Source organism: Coptis chinensis, chromosome 6 (assembly GCF_015680905.1).
Source record: "Coptis chinensis isolate HL-2020 chromosome 6, ASM1568090v1, whole genome shotgun sequence".
Lineage (NCBI taxonomy): Eukaryota > Viridiplantae > Streptophyta > Magnoliopsida > Ranunculales > Ranunculaceae > Coptis > Coptis chinensis.
The window spans coordinates 13161059-13181894 of NC_141461.1; the positions used below are offsets into that span (position 1 = coordinate 13161059).

General features: G+C 36.2%; 2 protein-coding genes and 1 pseudogene across 3 annotated transcripts; 1 reads left to right on the forward strand and 2 right to left on the reverse strand.

The window, feature by feature from the left end:
- Positions 1–8023: 8023 nt before the first annotated feature.
- On the forward strand, positions 8024–11286 carry LOC147491550 (glycerol kinase). Its single transcript, XM_086566652.1, has 4 exons — positions 8024–8318; positions 8877–9514; positions 10215–10418; positions 11121–11286. Exons 1-3 carry the CDS (start codon positions 8102–8104, stop codon positions 10323–10325), a joined length of 966 nt encoding a protein of 321 aa, XP_086422778.1. The 5' UTR covers positions 8024–8101; the 3' UTR covers positions 10326–10418; positions 11121–11286.
- Positions 11287–12244: 958 nt separating this feature from the next.
- Positions 12245–17583, reverse strand: LOC147491551 (calcium-dependent protein kinase 4). Its single transcript, XM_086566653.1, has 6 exons — positions 17426–17583; positions 16920–17035; positions 16186–16353; positions 14953–15177; positions 13826–13976; positions 12245–12629 (listed from the first exon to the last, which is right to left on the reverse strand). Exons 1-5 carry the CDS (start codon positions 17553–17555, stop codon positions 13854–13856), a joined length of 762 nt encoding a protein of 253 aa, XP_086422779.1. The 5' UTR covers positions 17556–17583; the 3' UTR covers positions 12245–12629; positions 13826–13853.
- LOC147491552 (calcium-dependent protein kinase 4 pseudogene) lies at positions 17557–19156 on the reverse strand (annotated as a pseudogene). The gene is made up of 3 exons (XR_015199419.1): positions 19016–19156; positions 17961–18778; positions 17557–17811 (listed from the first exon to the last, which is right to left on the reverse strand). The product of XR_015199419.1 is annotated as a calcium-dependent protein kinase 4 pseudogene (transcript).
- Between the last annotated feature and the right edge of the window lie 1680 nt (positions 19157–20836).

Genomic DNA, 20836 nt, shown 5'->3' on the forward strand with positions numbered 1-20836 from the left:
GCCGCCGGAAATTGGATCTATAATTTCTTCATGATATTGGGTCTTAAGGATTAAATTTTCTAGCACTAAAAATTGTTTAGTTGAACTAACATTGAAGTAAAAAATTTCGACATTGATGAAAACACTATCAATGGCAGCAAAGAAGGAAAAATTGTTAAGAAGTAAGCAACCCAATCTGATCTTAAAGGTGGCCTTGATGCCTTGATGCTTATTAAATAATCAAATGGTGAAAAGTAACCAAGGAACAAACTAAACCTTTTATTGTCTGAGTTTTCTCAAATGGTGAACTGAGGACCAAAAGAAGGAGAAGAAGATGGTGATATTTCGTCTGGTCCCTATCATACACATTTGTCTTCTATCTCCACTATTCACCAATTTGTCCTTGGCAAAAGCTTTAATTACTAATAAATCCAAACTTTGGTTTGTCTCCATTAACCATTGCGGTACTTATTTTTGGCATGTAGGCAAACAAACTAAGGTTTCAATTTGAGGTCAGCAGCTCTCTTTGCGGATCCAACCCTAACAACTGGAGCTCTAGTCATTGCATCTCTCAACAACACTCTCGTTGCTCCACCGGACACATGAATCGCTTTACACCCCCTCATTCGTCGGGCCACCAAAGCCTTCTCTGCGTGGTAGCCATTGGGACAGAATACTTTGTTCCATCGAGCAACAAAGGCCCAGCAATCCCTACTGGAATTTGAACATAACCGCCCAACAATCCCTACTGGAATTTGAACATAACCAACAGGCATTTCACAGCACTGCCCCAAAATGGATTTGTAATTGAACCCATCTAATGGCAATCCAGTAAGAGATTTCCCAGTCACGACTCTCTGCAGAGCTACCCTGTCTTACTCGCTTGCAGTCCCCGAGCTTTGATTCAAGCGAGTAAGACGGGGTAGTGCCTGAAACCACTGAATCAATAATTCCCTCGACGGCGAGCCGTCTTTAGATGAATGAGTGAATGTTTTTGGAGGAGGAGGAATCAATGATGGGCGATAGATAGAGTATAGGCTCACAGGAGTTTGCACTTTGCAGTGTGTATGAGCGATGCTTAGTGTCTTGCCATTGAGTTTCCTAATGATTTATCCTTTTTGATTTCAAGTATTGACTTCTACCTTCTCGTTGGGACACGTTTTCGAGTAAGAATATCAGATGGGAGGGAACTCTGCTCCCCTTTTACACTTCTTGACGTCATATTGCTCCAAATTTTCACGCCTTTTTGTTTCATTAGTCTACAGATGGAGTAATTATATTGTAGAATGGTGCTAAAGAATTAAGGCCCTAAGGAGGAGTGAAACAACGTCCATAGGGATTATGAAGGCAAAGTATCTGTGTTCTTTTATTGCAGAAGGAAAAAGATAGAAGCATAATAAGGAAGACACAACCTTAAGTAAAATCCTGAATCCTTCCCTCTGTAATTTTACCCACTAAGAAATAGTATTGAGGTATTCCTAGTATGATTAAAAACATATGAATTTTGTCAAGCCTAGTTGTTGAACTTGTATAGATACGATTCAGACTCTTCTTGATGGGGTATATTGCTGCCTTAGCAATCCCACATAGACCATACTTTGTGTCAGCCACATTACATTCCATCCTGATGTATCCATCTTCTCCCCAATCAGCTCCCCATGAATTTTTCACAATCCAATATTTTATACCATTATCTACTCCATACCCAACAATAGTCATAGAATGGATTGAGTCCGATCCACATGGTCCAGTGAAAATACCGATTTATAGAACGTTAAGAGCACCACGCGTTTGATGTAAATACTAAGAGCAACAGGTTGTTTTGCCACCACGGCTTGCAATGCCTTTTCATCGTCAATACTTTCGTAGTCATCAATAGTCACAACTTCTTCAAGCAAGTACTGTCTTCTTCTTCTTATTCGATGGGGCAAAGAGGGATTAAGGACTAGACGAAATCGATGCCGAAGAAGCCGAGGAGATAGATGAAGGAAGCGAGAAAGTGAAGACGTGGAGAGGAGTTGAAGTACGGATCTTGAGTGCGATGTCGCGACTCTTCTTAGTTTTCGCAAATTTTTCCTCCTAATTTATCGTAATTAGTATGGACATGTGGACACTCTAGCTACGCTTCCTCAATTTAGGAGGGGAGAGCTATAATATATATATAAAGATAAAGATAAATCCTATTTTATCTCCTACTTTTTCTTAACTAGCATGTGTCCTGTGCTACGCATCAGTTCGCCAAGTTGTAAAGAACTAAAATGAAAATTATTAAAAAAACTAAAGAGAAACAATTTTTTGTGAATCTCTCACTAAGAAAAGAGAAACAATTTTCTAAAAATGGAGAAGATATACAATTCCTATACATAAATTTTAGCTTTTAAATTAAGAAGACTATCCTACAATTATTGAAGAAGGAGGTGGTTCAATTTTAATAGAGATCAGGGAGCCAATTGTAATTATTAATAAATAGGAGAGATGTAATTTAAATAAACGTAGGGAGGTGGTTCTAAAATCTTAAAATTGAGAGATTAGAAATACACTGTTCGGTTGAGAAGTGTGGTTCCTACAGACCCGGCTATCAAATAGTGTAGAGATTAGTCATGACAAGTTACCACTCTAGAAACGCTTCCTGAATTGAAGAGGGTAGAGCTATAATATATATATATATATACTAGCCAATATACCGGCCGGTGGCCGGCTTGCTACAGTAATAGTTGATTTGCTCCAACATATATTTTTAGTTTGGGTACTTGAAGTGTCTATTTTTAGTTTAGTGTTCACCTTTATGGCCTTTTTAATGAACTAAGGGTAAGAAACATAATTGGGTTTAACTCGGAGTGAGCACAAATATAGGTCAGTGATGAAACATTTATTGATTAATGAACTAAGGGTAAGAAACATAAGGGTTTAACTTCCATTCGATGAAACATTTTGCAGTTCAAAAATTACATGAGTATTGCATTGCCGCATTGGTTAGCATTCTCACCCTCTTTGCTTTGGTGAGGTAACGCTTTGCATCACCGGACATTTTTCAGTTGTCTTAGCCTAATCATCATCTAATGCTCTTTGCTTCAGATTGTCTTCATTTGTGGCATACATTCAATCATCCCTTTCCTCCCCTTGAGTTGCATTTCATATAATATTTCCAAGACTATAAAATAGCAGTTTCCTTCAACAAAAAATAAGTATAGCTGCAAGTTGAACAATAGACAAAACAACAGTTCTCCAATATAACCAAAACCAAGACTTTTATCATTATAGCTGAGGAACTATACCCATTATAAATATGTAAATAGGTGTTTATAAACTCCACTTCAGAAAGCAAGCAACTTATGCTTCCTTTGTGCAAAGTGGCTTCTAGAAATAGGTATCAATTAGCAATAGCTTGAAATCCAATTAATAATAACAGCTCCTTCAAGAACTATTGCTCATGCCAATAAAATGGTATCCATAATTATGAAATTTTAGTTTAAGTAGCTATAGATCAAACATATGAACATTACGTTCAATAAAAACATAGTAAAATGGAAGTATATTATCTACATAGTCAAACTAACCATGGGTCCAAAATTGTGTCATAATCACCGTATGCCTAGAGTTTATGTATGATACAATCAACATGACAATTTTCATGAAGATATTTCATACCTCATCCTATTTTCTCGTCCTTAGTAACAAAATCCTTACCAATTCCTAATTAAATAGTCGAAATCCTTAAGTTCAATTTAAACATAGTGATACAAATAACAAAACTAATAATGAGTAACAATGTGTTCATCATACAGTAGTAAAGACTCATTTTGGCTTAGTCTGATAGCATACCAATGTGCACAACTCAACAATCCAACCCCCAAGCAAACCTCCGATACACTTTGTCCTTGTGTGCACTTACGACCTTGTGTTGATCGAGATAGTCCTAGACATCTGCTAACATCAAAGAAACATACTCATTACTTCAATACATATTAAATTATACCTATAATAATGCACAACCTCCATTGGACCAGGTCAACTAAGTCAATTAGTTTCCATGTAAGACATGACCAATAATGTAATGGAGGTGATAAAAAAAAAATGTGATGATTATAGTAAATAAGACTATCAAGTACCTATATTTTGGTTTAGTAGGAGTTGCGACTTTTAGTTGACGGGACAAAGTATTGTTTTCATCCCTTTTTTACCATCAGTAGAATTGGCTGATATTGAAGGAGATGCAACCAACTGGTGCCACATCAGAGGAACTTGGTGAAAGGTCTAAAATGCAACAATTAAACGATAATATAAATATTAAGAAGATCATATCACCACTACTTTGATTTAATAGATTCTTCAACTGGGGCCACCTCGCTAAGGTATAAAAAACAACAATTAAACGATAATATAATAATTAAGAAATTCATATTAGTCTCCAAACATTTGCTAAGTCTGTAATACTTCATATCTAGACAGCATATAACGCATTTATATTTAATATCATAAAAGAAAAAAAATGGTCCTCTCACCCTTTACGTAGGTATGCTTTAGCCATGGAAGCATCCAACTCAATTGCTCTTTTTTCATCAGAAATTGTCTCTGTTCACAATTACACATGGGTTATCAATTTAGCATCCTACCATTCCATAAGGAAAAATAAAAGGGAAATACTTCTAAGCAATAAAACCCAATCAATAAGTAGAATCCAATCAAGAGCAAAATGACTAATAAAAGCCAATTAAAACTACAAAATAAAATGACTAATGAGAAATTTTAAAGTCAAAATCAAGTAATAACGAATTTTATATATATGATTAAGAAAAAAGAAAAAATTACTCGCCTCGACAAAAAAAGGTAATAATAAAATAAACCGAGTACCATACTCATCTATAAGATTCATTCGGTAAGATCTGATTAATTAGTGACAACACTCAATCACTCATTAGACATCCATTATCAAAGAATCCGCTATAGTTAGGTAAAATTGGAGAAAAATGATTGTTTGTAAAAAAAAACAATCCTATCATATCCAAACTCCACTACCAATGGGAAATTTGTAAACTCAAATAAACTTACATGCACCAAAATACCCCAAAGTAGCATACCTCGAGTGTATCCGCTCCTAAGACAGTAACACCTAAGAGCGAAGGCTTTTAAAGGAGGATATCCGACAAATAGAAGTGATAAAGTTAGTTATTATGTGGCAATGTCATATCAACATAGACCAAAAACAAATCCATTCGAACCGTTTCCATGACAAATTAAAGGCAATTCTTGGACAACTTTAAGAATTTGTTAAGACTTAGTACCAAGACCAAAAAACCAATACATTAAAATAACAAAAACGATGAAAGCCAAGTAATGTAAAACTCCTCTTCTCATAAAAAATTGGATAGTACAACCGATTATACATGTGCACAACGTCAACACATTAATAGTCCTTTCATTATTTGAACTCATACCTTTCATATCTACCTAATAGCACTGCGCGTCATTGTCAAAAAATCATCCTAACTGATTTTCCATGATTCTTGCTTTTCTTCCTCGAGATTTGAAAGTTGGGTTCTCTTCCACACATAAAAGCTGTCTGACACAGTTACATAGATAACGTTGTGCTTAATATACACCCGCAATGAGCTGCTCAAATTACTCGTTATTACACATTTACACCTTATCCTTGAGTTATGGATCAGAGACATGCTTTTGAGTGTTTAGATGTTTTGAAGTTCATCATTTGCTGTATGCCTATACCCTCTACTAACTTAAGGAACCCTTTTTACTAACTTAAGAAGGCTCCCATGCCTTCATAGCATGGGATATTAGTTTGTTCAGATCACAAGTGTACTTTTAATTTATTTGTTTTTCTGGTTACCTTGTTGTGTAAGATCCCTTAATCAAACTACACGAACAACCGAATATGAATACAATTTACCCATAGCAGGACCTAACAATATGCTACCCGTATAAAAAGGATGGAAGAATCTGAAATACATTGCCATCTGAGATGGGTCGCTCGCGGTTTCATGTAGACCTAACAATATGGCATGTCCTCTGTCAGTCCAACGCTGCGGTTTCATGTTATCCGCAGAAAACAGGTCACCGCGTGAAGTATCAAAACACCGCAAACACATAAGGAAGGGAAATAAAAGAAATGAGCTCTCATAAATTGCTTGCAATAAATCACTACAATTAGCAAGTGTTTTGAGCAAGTAGTGGTTATGCCGGGCATGACACACTCAACAATCTCGATACCTTTTGATCCTTCAAGATTCGTGGAATAGGATAGCATAGTGATCAAAGGACTCTATCCTATGGGACGCGCTGGAATCTCATTTTGTTTTGCCTTTGTATAGCATATTAGCATTACAGCCTTAAGTCTATAAATTAGACTCATCAAATCAAGATGGATATAGAAAGAAATGTATCTCAGCTGTGTTTGCTGTCAACTCACATAATGCGAGCGCTTCTGGACACGGTACAAAAAGAAAGGAATACCGAGTTAACAACGGGTGATAAGTCAGTGGGTGTAAGAAAACGAAAAAACATCATAAAATTGTGGGCTGACAAAGACATCATTATATTTTTAAGAAAACTGAAAAAACAAACAAAAGGAAAAGAAATCAGTGGGTGTAAAGATTGTGGGCTGACAAAGAGACGAATGCGTCAAGAATACCTTAAATAGATGCTTGTGAGGGGAAATGCATCATAAAATATATGCACAGGTAATTAAGTATAGGTAGTTGTACACAATGTCTAGTCGTCATTGATAGTTTCAATACAGCATCCGAGGAGGATGACTAATGCCGTCATCTTAGCCTACCATTTCTGAAGCTAGTCTACCTCAGACGTGAAGGTCGTTTATTTGATGCACCACAGCACCACTTTTTTTCTTTTTTGAAATATTATACTCATAATTTGAGCACATTGATAGGAAATCCAATTCAGATTTTATATTCAATAAACAAATTCAAGTATACACACCTCTCATGATGCAAGGTTCTTGGTTTTCAATTCGTTTCCTTCTGTGACGCTTTCTTCGTTTGATTTCTTGCCCTGCAAATTGCAATATCAGATGTTACATTAGAACCATAGAAGAAAAGAGGATTCTGATATCAAATGTTCCAATTAAGCTTTATCGATGCATCGAAAGATAAGAACCAATATCCTTATAGAACCGTGAAATAAAACCCAACTCGTGGCTTTTGGTATTTGGGTGTTTTATTTTGTTTACTTAATAGCAGTTGAAGTTGAAGGTGTTTTGGGTTTTTAGGATTCCTAATTGTAATTGAAGTTGAACTTTTTTTTTTAGATTCAAATTTTGTGTTTAAATGATTCGCAGTGATCGCGAATTGGTTTAAAGATGGGGCGTGTAATTGTTTTGTTCTTATTATATGTATCTCGAGAACATCTGTCCAATCTCCATCAAATCCAACGTCCCATGTATATTGTAGTAGGGACCGACTCGCAAATAATCAAAATATTGGCCTAATTTTTAATTAACTTTGTGTACCCACTTAAAAATTGTGATGACGTGGCCTCCTGAAATCGCAGATGAGCATTTTCGCCCACTGTACAATAATGGTTTTAGATATAAAGATAATAACTTATTATAGATGAGATAACAAGATCATGATAAAATATATACAACACCAATTGGTAGTTGTCTAGTTGACATAACCGAAAGTGTAGAGGACTTGATGCTGTTTGATGAGAAAAATTAGGATACAAGTGCAGGATTTGGTAAGTGTTTAATTATCCACCGAAATCCTACCAAAAATTATGCAAGTTCAGTGGAACCTTTATTTTCTGATGCGACTGGAAAATATATAGGTCAAAGTTTCGATAAAAAATGCACAGTTTTTTTGTTTCATCTCAATGCAAACTATTTTTGTTTTTGTTTCTTTTTCGTGAGGGGTTATCACGAGGATCAGAAATCAGAGTAAATGGTACAAGAGAACAAAGAGAAACAATTTAAAAAGTTTAAACATGCCAATTGTTTATTATCTCATTATTCAAAAACAAGAAACTTTACACGTGGAAGCATAAAATGACATCCCTCCACTCATTTCCCCCCCTCCATTTTTCTTCACTAACTCTCTCTCTCTCTTCTTCTTGTTTTCATCTCAGTGAAAAAGAAGAAGAAGAAAGAATGGCATTTTCTGCAAATATTCTGTCCCAAAACAGACTCTTAATCCCTCTTGATCTCCCTCCCTTAAATTCTCGACACCCCAACAAGTTAATATCTACTAAATCTTCTTCTCTTCATCAAAATCTCCAACGACTTTCTGTTTCTTCTTCTTCTTCATCAATTAAAGTTGCATCAGATATCCAACTCCAAGAAACGAGCTCGGATACTGTTAATAAAAGTAAGTTGATATAACACTCCATCTTTTTGCTATATGAGTATTAGCTCGCTAGATAGATAGATGCAACTTATGGACTATATTGTTTGCAATATTTAATTGTAAAAATACAAGCATGCTATATATTGACTAATAGAGAGGCAAAGAAAGTCTATTTTCCGAGTGCGTTTACCACAGACTTGAATTGATACACTTGAAGTCGCTACACCCGTCATCAAACCCGCTAGTGAACTTAAGCAAACGTGATATTTTTATGTTGGAAATCTAAGAGGTGAACTTCAAGGAATGGTGACTACTAGTGGGTTTTGGCGTGGATTGAATCCTTTACTAGCTTTGTTTTACTTATCATTTCAACATGGTGATAGTCAGAACCTATGTTGCATGGACACTGCCATATTTCAAAAATAATCCGTGTCCGTGTTGAACACACACGGACACATGTTGTATGTGATATACCTCGATTTTTATATTTTCGCTGTGTCAGACACTTCACCCTATCCGTGTCAATGTAACTTAGGTCAGAACATCTTATTTAGGGTTTTTTCCCCCCCTCCTTTTCAGACTGGGGAGACTTTGCTAGTAATGTATCTGGTGAGTGGGACGGACATGGTGCCGATTTTACAGTTGAAGGAAAACCATTGGAACTTCCGGAGAATGTAGTACCTGAAGCTTTTAGGGAATGGGAGGTTAAGGTCTTTGATTGGCAGACTCAATGCCCCACACTTGCCAAATCAGAGGAGAATGCTCTATTTTATAAATTGATAAAGCTACTTCCAACCGTTGGATGTGAAGCTGATGCCGCTACACAACATAGCGTTGATGAGAAGAATATAGGCGGTGTACATAACAAAGTTTCTGCCTTTGCTTACAATTCAAGTGGATGTTATGTAGCTGTCTGGCCTAAAGAGGATAATGGTGAATTCAGGCTCCTGGAGTTGGAGTATTGCTTGGTCGATCCTCAAAACAGGGAATCACGTGTGAGGATAATTCAGGTTATTCGTCTAGACAAGGCTGTGTTTTCACTGCAGAGCATCAGGGTCTTTTGCGAGCAATGGTATGGACCATTCAGAAATGGAGAACAACTTGGTGGATGTGCTATTCGTGATTCTGCGTTTGCTGCAACTGATGCCACAAAAGGCTCAGAAGTTACGGGCGCATGGCATGGTTCAATTGCTGTTTCCAGCCTTCGGAGTCAAAATGTGAGATTCCTAATTATCTCACTCGCTCGTCACTTCCATGATTTGGTTAAATGGTACTATTTTAGCATATAAAGTGTATAAATATCTGCCTCGAAGGATAAATATTGGTTTTTCCAGCTTTTCAAGTGTCAAAATTGTGCATATATGTTACAACCATATTCACATCTTCATGCATTTCGTTGAATTTGTGGGAGAAGTCTTCATACATAGAATCTTGTCTTTGTGCTGGACATTCTATTATGTGTCATGTCATTCTTTTCAAGGTCACAAATCCAACTTAACATGTTGCAGTCATGAGTGTACTTCGGCTGTAGCATGACTAATGGAAATTTTCTTTTATATTGTCATTTTGCTTGTTAGAAAGTGTCTCTGATGGTTACTTTAGTCTGTTGAATTACATATGCAAGTATTCATAACAAATTAACAATTCAACAATGCATATGCTCTCCCATCATAGAAAGTAGCGTCCTTGCCACCCTGTAAGCTTGGATCTAATATCAACCAGCAGCATCAAATGGGCTTTAGCTGGTTTTCCAAAGAAAAGGAACACCCAAGCATTGAAAGGGAATTTACCCCTCCTGTAATGTACTAATTGAACATTCTGGAGTGTTTATGGGGAAAAAAATGTCAGTTAACATGAACATGGTTTACAGGTTTTTAATTGTTACATTCGAATCCTAACTACTCTTTATCTGTCCAGAGTATTCTCCAAGAACTTGTAGATCACAAGCCACAGAAGTTGGTTAGAGATGATCAAGGTCTCGTGACTGCTACCAAAGCAGTTGTGGTGTGCACTAAAAAGAGAGCTTAAGATGGTGAAACTTACGGGGAAGTGGGATGGCTGTTAAAGCAAGGGAGTGCCATAACATCAAGATGCAGCTTCTCCAAAGACGGGAAGTTAAAGGTAAATGATTTGAATTGATTACCTGTGAAATTTCACCGCTTCTTAGCTTGCTACTGCATAATTATTTTTCTGATTGATTTCTGAGGTATAACTGTATGAAGGAAGATTTACAACTGCAGGGGATTGAATCACTACACATTTCAAAAGTGTCCCTCTAAATCAAAACAAACCTAGCTAGTGCACTTCTATTTTAATCAAACTCCATCATTTTACTCTCCTTTATGGACAATTGGTAGGACAAAGTACAGTCACATTGTAACTATAGTCTACTCATTGCGTCTGCATTATAAAGTGAACAGAAAGCATGTCTGTTATCCAGGTAGAGGTTTGGCTACAGGTACCACTTATCTTTCAAATCACATGGTACTCCAGCCACATCTGCACAAATCTATGGTCACAATTCTTTATATTGTATTATTGTATTATTGTATTCTAGAAAATACTCCCGAGGATCATGCCTGTTGCATACGCATCTAATTGCAAGAGGTCACAGATTCCCCTGTTAATACATACTTTGATTGGTAGCCTCTGGGAAGTTTAGGGAACTGAGTGAACTTACATGCTTCGTAAGTGTATGCTACTGTTTCTATATGCAATTTGCTTGTACATTTTTGTATCTCCACTGCTGAAATGTGATGCTCTTTAAGCTTTTGTGTTAAAAGTGTTTTGTCTTCATGTTCGTATTGTTTTTTGCTTTTGCAGGAAGTATCCATTGGGCATGAAACTTTGCAAGACATTTATCCTGCAGACATTCAGCCCTAATCTCTGTTGATAGTTATGTTATAATGTAATAGAATTAGTTTTTCCTCTATCAAAATTATTTGTTTTTGTACTGTATTATTTTAATAAGATTCAGATTTGAATCGTACTCTGTATAACAGTATAACCATAATAAAATCCAATCTATTAGCATTTTAAACTAAAAAAATAGTCCAGGTTGGTGAAATTCATACTGGAACAGGCATTCTTGTACGAAATGGAGGGTTCACAGATTTGTGGCAAATTTATTTAGATTTGCATATGTGAAATGGATGCCTCACAAGGATTCAACTTAGCCACATAAAGTGACATATATGGTTTTCTGTCATAATATTAGATCAGCCTGTTTTATTCCCCTGAGATTATCTCATTATCGACCAGGTACCTAATACATGATAGTATGACATTACGACCTGAGTGTTCCCAGCAATGCTAAACTAAGGCATGGCAAGCTATACATTTGTTTGGTTGAACTATATGTTATTTTCCTGATGCAAAAACCATTGTCCAGTGGTCTTCAATGTACAGCGAACCCACTGTACAATGGCAGATGAAGTGGATGGGTTCCGGGCGAAAAAGGGCGACAGATTCCATGCATTATCCCTTTCATAAAATCTCACTTTTACTCCACTGTAAGTTGCATTAAATCATGACCTCCTTGTGGTTTGCAACAGTCATTGTTTTGAATTTTACGACTAGGACATATTGAGCTTAACTTGTATTAATTAATTTGGCTTACAGACTTTACACCACTTCCACAAGTCGGGTAGAACTGATCAAATTAATCTGGATTCAAATCAAAATAAAGTTACAAATCCGTGATTGTTAAAAGGGTTAACTAGTATTACCCCCCCACTAGATGAGCCAATTAGGATTTCCCCCCCCCACTAGATGGGAAATTAGGGTCTCCCCCCTAAATACACACAAAAAAAATTCGGTCAACCCACTTTGACTTTTTTTTTTGTGTGTATATAGGGGGTAGACCCTAATTTCCCATCTAGTGGAGTGGGGGGGGGGAGGGGGATCCTAATTGGCTCATCTAGTGGGGGGGTAATACTAGTTAACCCTTGTTAAAATAACAAGACAGTGCTTCTGTAATGGACTAATGGTTCTTGACTACAACCCGAATACTTCATGATTTTTACCAACAACAACAACAACAACAACAACGGGTAAAATAAACTCACAACAGCCCAAAGAACTTGGGGGATCAAAAGTGCAAGACCTGACCGACCAACTTAAACATAAAAAACATTATACAGTTCTACTAAACAACAATTTGAATGTCCAGCGGCAATTAGGCAAAGGAAGATATGCTCAAGCTCGAATCTCAATCATCAGAAGCTTTAGTGACATCTGCCAAGGGTTAAAGGCTGGGAAGAACCCATATCGCATCTCTGGAGCCACACTCCCTTTCTGCTGTTCTCCACAAAGCGATAATTTGATATGAAGCTGTCACCATCACAGGCCAGAGTACACAATTACTAACCAAAACGGACATGATTCAAAGTTCTCTGGTAATCCAATTTTTTTTACTATAGTTGAAATTTGAAACGAATGAAAGCCTAAAAAGAAGATATAGACCGGGCAAATACATAGAGAAGCCAAGGATATGTTGTTTTCCTTGTATACATGCCTATACTGAATCACTCTATAATATAGAAAACAATAGGACCTGGCTCAAGACTGCAGCCCTCATCCTTCAAAACACTTCCGCCAGCATATTGGTTGAGCACGTTGAGCACTGCAGTTACTATTTCCGAAAGGACCTTAATCCTACTATATCGGCAAGCAAAAACGAAAAGACACCTAATTCTTCTACTAAGGCATAATGTTGAAGACAAAATTGTGTGAAGTGTGGAAAGATGATATTAGCTGTCTAGTTTACTGACTTATTTCTTCCAGGCTACCAGAAAGGAAAATGAAATATGCAAATTCCCCAATTACTTTGCAATTTTGGATGTGTGCCTCAACAATAAGAACAAACGTAGCAGCGAAATATCATGATATCTTTCATGATTTTCGAAATTGGCATAAAAAATATTTAGCTTTAATATATTTATTGACAGCATACGATTCACACTCACCACGATAAAATTTATTTACTTTTACCAATAAAAAGAAAACAAAAGAAACTACTATTTTTTTCTAAGTTACATTGACACGTGGATACATATCTGACACATTTTTTTCAAAATATGGCGTGTCCACGTAACCTAGATTTTTTTTTTAAAGAGGAAAATGCATTATGCTGACATATAGCTGATATATTGAGGGCATATACTGAGATTTTGGAGGTCAAAACTCTGACGTTATTGGCACTTTTTCTCTGGCCTCGACTACTAGTCTAGACTCTAAACACACAGACCACTCAACAGGGACCTAAGATATTTTCTACTTTTCTTTAACGCAAAGCATGCTGCTCCAATTAAGGTGGGCAGGTCATTCCACTTATTTGAATTCTATTTCCATTTCTGCAATATCAGTTTTATTTTAATTCTATATATATTTTTTATCTCTTTATTTTCTTCTCTCTTTTGGGTAAGAGGTGGTAGACTATTGTCAAAAGCACAACTGCTGTCATACTGAATGGTTCAATTTACGCCGGAAATAAATAAAAGGATAAAAAGAACCAACCGTAAAAGTACCTGTACAGAAGAAAAGCACGATCAAAAGTTAAAAAGCTCCTGGTGCGTCTCTCATGCTTATATTCAGACTGTTTCGCATAGTTCGTCTGCCGACACCTCCATTTCCCTTGGTCATCATAGCAACAAACTCACCATAGTCGATACGACCATCCTGAAATAGAACACCGGATAGTAAAACGCGGGTTAATTATTTGTTTATTTGTAAGAAAAAGACATACACGTAACCAACGCTCGTCTCAGCGGAGGAAGTTTCTTCTATTCAAATATACAGCTAATACATACTTTGATCAGATCATTTCCATGTCCATTTTTCCTCTATTTTTATTTCATGAAGCACTACATTTCCTCACAAACATGGCGGATGTCTCTCACTGAGCAAACCTCATATGTCAATACTAATATAGTAATATGATTATGGTTTCAAAAATTTACGGACATACACTTTATGCTTCTTCCTAGTCACATTTAGAACCAACCCCATGCGTGGATTCATATTTAAAGAATGGAATGTGGATTTGAGTACTGGAACAGAAAGAAAGATACTGTAATTATCAGCGGGGATGGTGTATACATTAACTGGAGGAATAGCATTTGCTTAGCTGTAGATAGATGAATGGGGCTTTCTACATTGACATTGAGATGCAGGGGTACCTATCATTAAAATTAGTAATCAAGTCCAATTGCTATGACCAACTATGGTAATCAATCAGGCAGTTTCTACTTAAATTTCCTGGTTTCTTAAATTCTTAGGCAACGAGGGTGCGTTTGGAATACCGGATTTGAGGGGGGAATTCATATTATATTTCCGAGAATTAAGAGTCACCCCAACACCCCCAAATCCGGTAACCTTTCGTGTGCTAGAAAGGAAACCCCAACACCCCCAAAATCAAGGAATCTTAAGTTTCTATTGGGGGCAGAAACTTGAGATTTCCATATTTGAGGAATTTTAACTACTTGAAATTGTAAGTTTTGGAATTATATTTTCAATTCCAAATGAAAACTTCCAAACAGACTCCTACAGATGATCCCTTTTCCTTATCTCAAAAGAGATGAAAACTTCTAGTTAAATCAAGGGGGATAAGGACTATAATCTAACTGCACCTTCAAAAGACAAAACCATTACTTACATTATCTTGATCAACTTCACTAATGATATCTTCAAGGTAAACATCGGTCATATTATGCTCTGAACAAGCTTGCTGAAGTTCATCAACTGTTATATAACCACTTCCGTCTTTGTCAAAGTATGTAAATGCTGCGACCAGATGTTCCTCTCGTTCGAGCTTGTTAAGATGAACTGTTGCTGCAATGAACTCCCCATAGTCAATGGTCCCACTATTGTCGACATCAGCCTAAAATAAAATAAATTGGGTCAGCTAAATGGAACAGATTCATCATTAGGACAGTGGCAGACTGGCAGTGTAATATGTCCAAAAATAAGATGGTGAAAGATGAAAAGCGTACAATTAGGCTACATTGCTACAGTAAAAGAAATCTCTGTTTGAGCTTTATCACCACTTCAGATCTGGATTAAAAGTGCAATACAACCTTCGAAATTTTGAATAGTTCCATACACATTGGTCTCTCCCCCCCCTCCCCCTCTTCTTTAATGAGCTATACCATGTTTCAACTTTCAACAGTTATTTCTATGGAAGTGAAGAATGATAGAAAGGAAATTCTGCAAATGTGCAAGCAGACAGCTATATAAAGCCAAGTAGACGACTATATCTGGCAACAGTTTAACAATAAAGATTAGTCTAACAGGAAAACTGATATATCTACAAATGACACAAATTGGCCAAAAGCTGATCTGCCCGTATTCTTAAAAATTCTCGACAAATTCTTCAAGGAAGTATGTCCACGTATCTAGAGGGAATTCAAAAGGTTTCATTTTTTTGTGCAGAGTTTCTTTCCGTCGGGTCAACACAGAAATGCCTTCAAGAACTTCCAAAAATGGTAATAACGAGTAACAAAGTGCACCATATATACTTATTTTTTGATAGTCCAAACCTCATTCCCTAAACCCCATAATTCCGTCCATCCCCGTGAAGGTGGTAATTGAACCCCAAGACCCTGGGCCAAACCTTCCAAGGCTTGACCAGTATGCCACTTAACACATTCAATTATTCAAATGAAAGTGAACAGTACTTAAAATGGAGATGAATGAACCCAAGCGTGAATGTTTCAGCCACAGAAGAAAATAATCTTACCGATGATACAACAATATTTACTTATCTTTCATTAGTGCACAACCATTATGCAGGAAGATTCACTACTTTTCTTTAACTGTTCATGATCAAACAATATTGTGTAGAAGTAATCATTTTTATTATTTTCTGCATTAACCCACAAAATCTTACCGCGTCCATGAGATCACGGATCTCTGACTCCTTCAAGGTAGAACCATATCTCCTCAAACCAGCGTTTAGCTCATCAAATGTAATTGCACCACTGTTATCAGTGTCCATTGCTGTGAACATCTCTTTCAAACCAGCAATCTCCTCCTCTGATAGGCTTTCAGCTATCACCTAGAACACATCAACACATAAAAAAGTAACATTAAAACTTGGACTACGAAGGAATTATGATTATAATGTGGAGAAAAGAAAAAACAAAACATATCATAACCATTCAAATCAAATAACAAATTATGCAATAGAAAGTAAAAAAGATTCACTGTGATTCTAACTGAAGAAATCCATGCACCAGGAACTACGACAAAAGTTCCATTGCATTTAGAACTTCAAGTCGATGGAAGTGGGGATCCACACCACGTAAAGCATGAAAAAGAATGTGAGTCTATAGAAAGTACAACGCTAATTAGAAAACAGTTCTAGAATGGCAAACAGAAATGATAGGTTTCGTTATTCATGTACTATTTTATTCACAATAAATCAAAATCTGAGTAGAGCATATGATATTTTCAGGGACCATAATGTAAAATCAGTATGAAGAAAAAAAAATCAAATGAGCCGCAGGAAGAGTGTGTGGAATAGCCTTATCCCGAGAGAGACCCATGTGATGATATGAACATATGAAGTTTTTTTTTTAAAAATACATATTACATCTCAATCAAGAAAAAAAAAGTACTTACCCGTAGAGCCATTTTCTTCAGTTTATTCATTGCAGAGAACTGTTTTAATCGAGATAAAACTGCTGGATCTATTGCACGGTCAGGAGCTACTCCATTTTCGCATATCCAAGGATGACCTACAATTAGAAAGATATTTAAAACATTATTACAACGAGATATAATTTCAAGTAATATTGATTGGCACATATAAATAGATCATTGTAAGATGCATAAATATAATTTTATGCAATTTAATAGGATATCACTCAGTCACCATTTCTATCTTGATACAAGTAACCTCCAGACCACAAAATCAAAATTCAATGTGCTAACCAGCTAAACAGTGGTTTCAACCCCAATAAGCCAATAAGCTGATAAATAATGCATATGGTTGCAAGTAAGATTTTTCACTGACAACGTGTTCGATTGCAAAAGCATTTTCAAGTGGTTGTCCTCATTGCACTCAAATACATCTACTAATGAACATTTAAAGCTGTGCAAAGAATAATGATAGTTTCATAACGTACATAATACTTCATGAGCAGTCAAGCGTTCCGATGGCTGAGAACAGAGCATCTTCCTGATAAGATCTTTAGCACTGTCGGAGATTAATGGCCATGGGTCTGATTCAAAGTCGATTACACCCTTCAGAACCATATCAAATATCCCCTGCTGTGTCTCTGAGCTCGAAACAGGTAACATTTTTCAGTATAATAGACCCATGAATCAAAAAAAATTGCAGCTCTAGATACCAAGATTTTACATACCTGCCAAAAAATGGTGGTGCGCCACTCAGTAATATATACAGAATGACTCCAGCAGTCCACACATCTGCCTCTAGACCGTAGCGGCTTGCATGGTACCTCAGGAGCAACATAGTATGGGCTTCCAACCACATCTGTGAAAAGCTGACCTGAAGTAGCAAGCCACAAATACATTCCAATTAGTCCACCAAATGGATTAGTTAAAATAAGTACTCGAGTACCTTAAATCCGCATTTTCTTACAAACTTACAAAATACACTTTGATGATAATAGAAACACAATAAGAGTAACATTGTACCAGGTTTGAAGAAAACCGAGAGTCCAAAATCAATCGCTTTGAGAGAGAAATCATCATCCTTGTTAACCAGTAAGAAGTTCTCAGGCTTCAAATCTCTATGCATAACCCCAAGAGAATGACAAGTCTCAACAACCCCAACAATTATCCTCGTCAACTCAGCCGCCTTCCTCTCACTATAATGTCCCCTCTGAATAATCCTATCAAACAACTCCCCTCCACCACAAAGTTCCATCACAATATGAACATACAATGAATCCTCATACGCACCTTTAATCGACACAATGTACTTATGACCCGAAAGATGGTGCATTATCTGAATCTCTCTCCTAACATCTTCCACATCCTCCTTAGAAATCAACTTCCTCTTGATATAGACTTACAAGCATACTCTCTATCCCGTGGAATTCTCAATACATAGATAAGTAGTTCCAAATTGCCCTTGTCCTAATTTCCGACCCAATGTATACAGATCCCGTAAATTATCAGTCTTATGTCCTAAAAACGAAACAAGCCTGGCTCTCGACACCTCTCCTCATACTCTCTTTTCCAATAGGATTCACAATGGGCAAACCAGTTTCTTTGATGGGGTTTTCTTTAATATACTCTTCACTAACTTGCTGGTTTGATTTCACTGTATTAGGCGAGGTAACAGAATCCGAATGCTCAGAAGATGATGTGTTTTTTCTTTGAAATCGATTGATCATAAACGGGCTCCGAATTGCCCTGAAAATATTTACCACGAAAAGATCCACGGCATGTATTGCCCATGAAACAAACAAACAAATCCAAGTAATACTCCAACCAACCTACCTCCCTTTCTAGCTCATGTATCAAAAAAACATATTAAACACAAGAAAATTAGAGTTCCACACTTGCACACACAAGTAAACAAGTTAAAGAAACTAACTATAGCATGAATAGTGTTGAAACATAAAGCCCATCTTAGATTTAGCTCAAAATGAAGTTAAAAACATCAAAATTTTTAATCTATAGATATATAGTCAATGAAAGTGGTATATAAAGAATGAGTCTTTAGTGGAAAGAAGTTAAGTTACCAGCTGGAAATGAGGTGATGGAAGAGAGAGAGAGTGCAAGATTCAAGTGCAAAGGTTGAAAGGATATTCTTTCATGGCGATCAAAGTTTGACGTTTTTTTTCTAGAAGAAGAAATAAAAAATGGCTTGTACTAAAATTTTCTTTTTTTCTGACTTATATTTTTTGATAAAAAAAAAAAAAAGTCCTTTTTTTTATTAAAGATGATGGTGATTTGGTGATAGAGAGTGATGACCAACTTGCAAACTTTTGTTAATGTGAAACCGGGAGTGATGAAGAGTCAAAAGAAGAGTGTGTGATTCAGTCTTTGCAGCCCACGTGGTTGATTTCTTGATTCCTTTTACAATCAAATCAACAGTCAATTGTTAGTCAAAGCAATCAGTCAATTTGATTATTAAATCCTTAATCAGATAGGTTAATTTTAGTAGTAGTAATAGTTTAGAAATGGAATTTACACGTACTGAAAGCTCACTTGTCGTAGCTTGTAATGCATGAGCAGTACTTTGATACGAGAAAGTTCAGCGTCAACCTAGTGCACGGTGCACCAATACACATCCTCATGTTGCATGTTCATCTCGAGGTATATTGTTTGGTTGAAAGGAATTTTATACCCTAGATAAGTTGTCCAGCTTGTCCCTCTCCATAATCTCTATCAAAGAGAGTATAAAATGGAGCTAACTCCCCTATTTACTCCGAAGTCTAAACAACAAAATTTAATTGGATTTGACATATATATATACTTTTGATTTAGATTCCCATAGCTAATCAACGAAACTATTTAACTTTCAAAATCCACTGTTCGAATTGGGACAATTATAGATTCAGGAATTGAAAACCAAATTTTGAAATAAAAAATAAAAAATGCCTGTACATACTTTTCTAAGCATGTAACTCGTACATACTGTGGGAAGAAAAGTGTATGACTGTGTGGGAGAAACAATGGGTGATGGTCCATGGTTTTGCTTTGCACTTGCCATAGTGCCATAGTAAAAGGAGAAGCCCTTTGTCTTTAGCCTACCACTTCCACTATTGGAATCAATTTTATCCGCACTGCAGTCTAATTTGGAGTATCAAATTAATGAGACCAGAAAAAATAGATAATCGATAGATTATATATATGCCATCACTGTTTGCTTGTGGTTACATTGAGTACTGACAAATGACACTATACATGAGAAAACAATAATTTTATTATGATGGTGATTATAAACAATGACTATACATGAGAAAACAATAATTTTATTATGATGGTGATTATAAACAATGACCAATAAGATACAAGGTTGATGGATGGGGCTTTCACAGGCAGACAGAATAGTATTGATAAAAACGGTTGCACAGGCTATTCTAACTTACATCATCTGATTTATAAGTAGTTTGTGATAAATTGGATAGCATGGTAAGAAACTTTTTTGTGGCATGGGAGTGAAGATGTTAAAGGTTACCACACCCTCAGCTGGGATAAACTTTGTATGACAAAGAAGATGGGTAATATGGGTTTTAGGAAATCAATAAACACGAACTCCGCTCTCATTGCAAAATTTGGGTGGAAACTCATGAAAGAAAACTATTCTCTCTAGTCAAATTTCTTTAAATATATCTATGGGAAGTGGTGGCTAAACTACTACTATATTTGGAGAGGCATATGCATAGTTTAAGATTTTGGAATTTTCAGAATTCCGATAAATCCAAAAACCAGAATTCCGACTCTTATTTCGTTATATTCTGAGTACATTTTGAAATTCAGGTTTTTTCACTTTTTAATATGGAATTATGAATTTCGCAAAAACCGATATTCAACCAAATTCTGAAAATTTTGTCGAA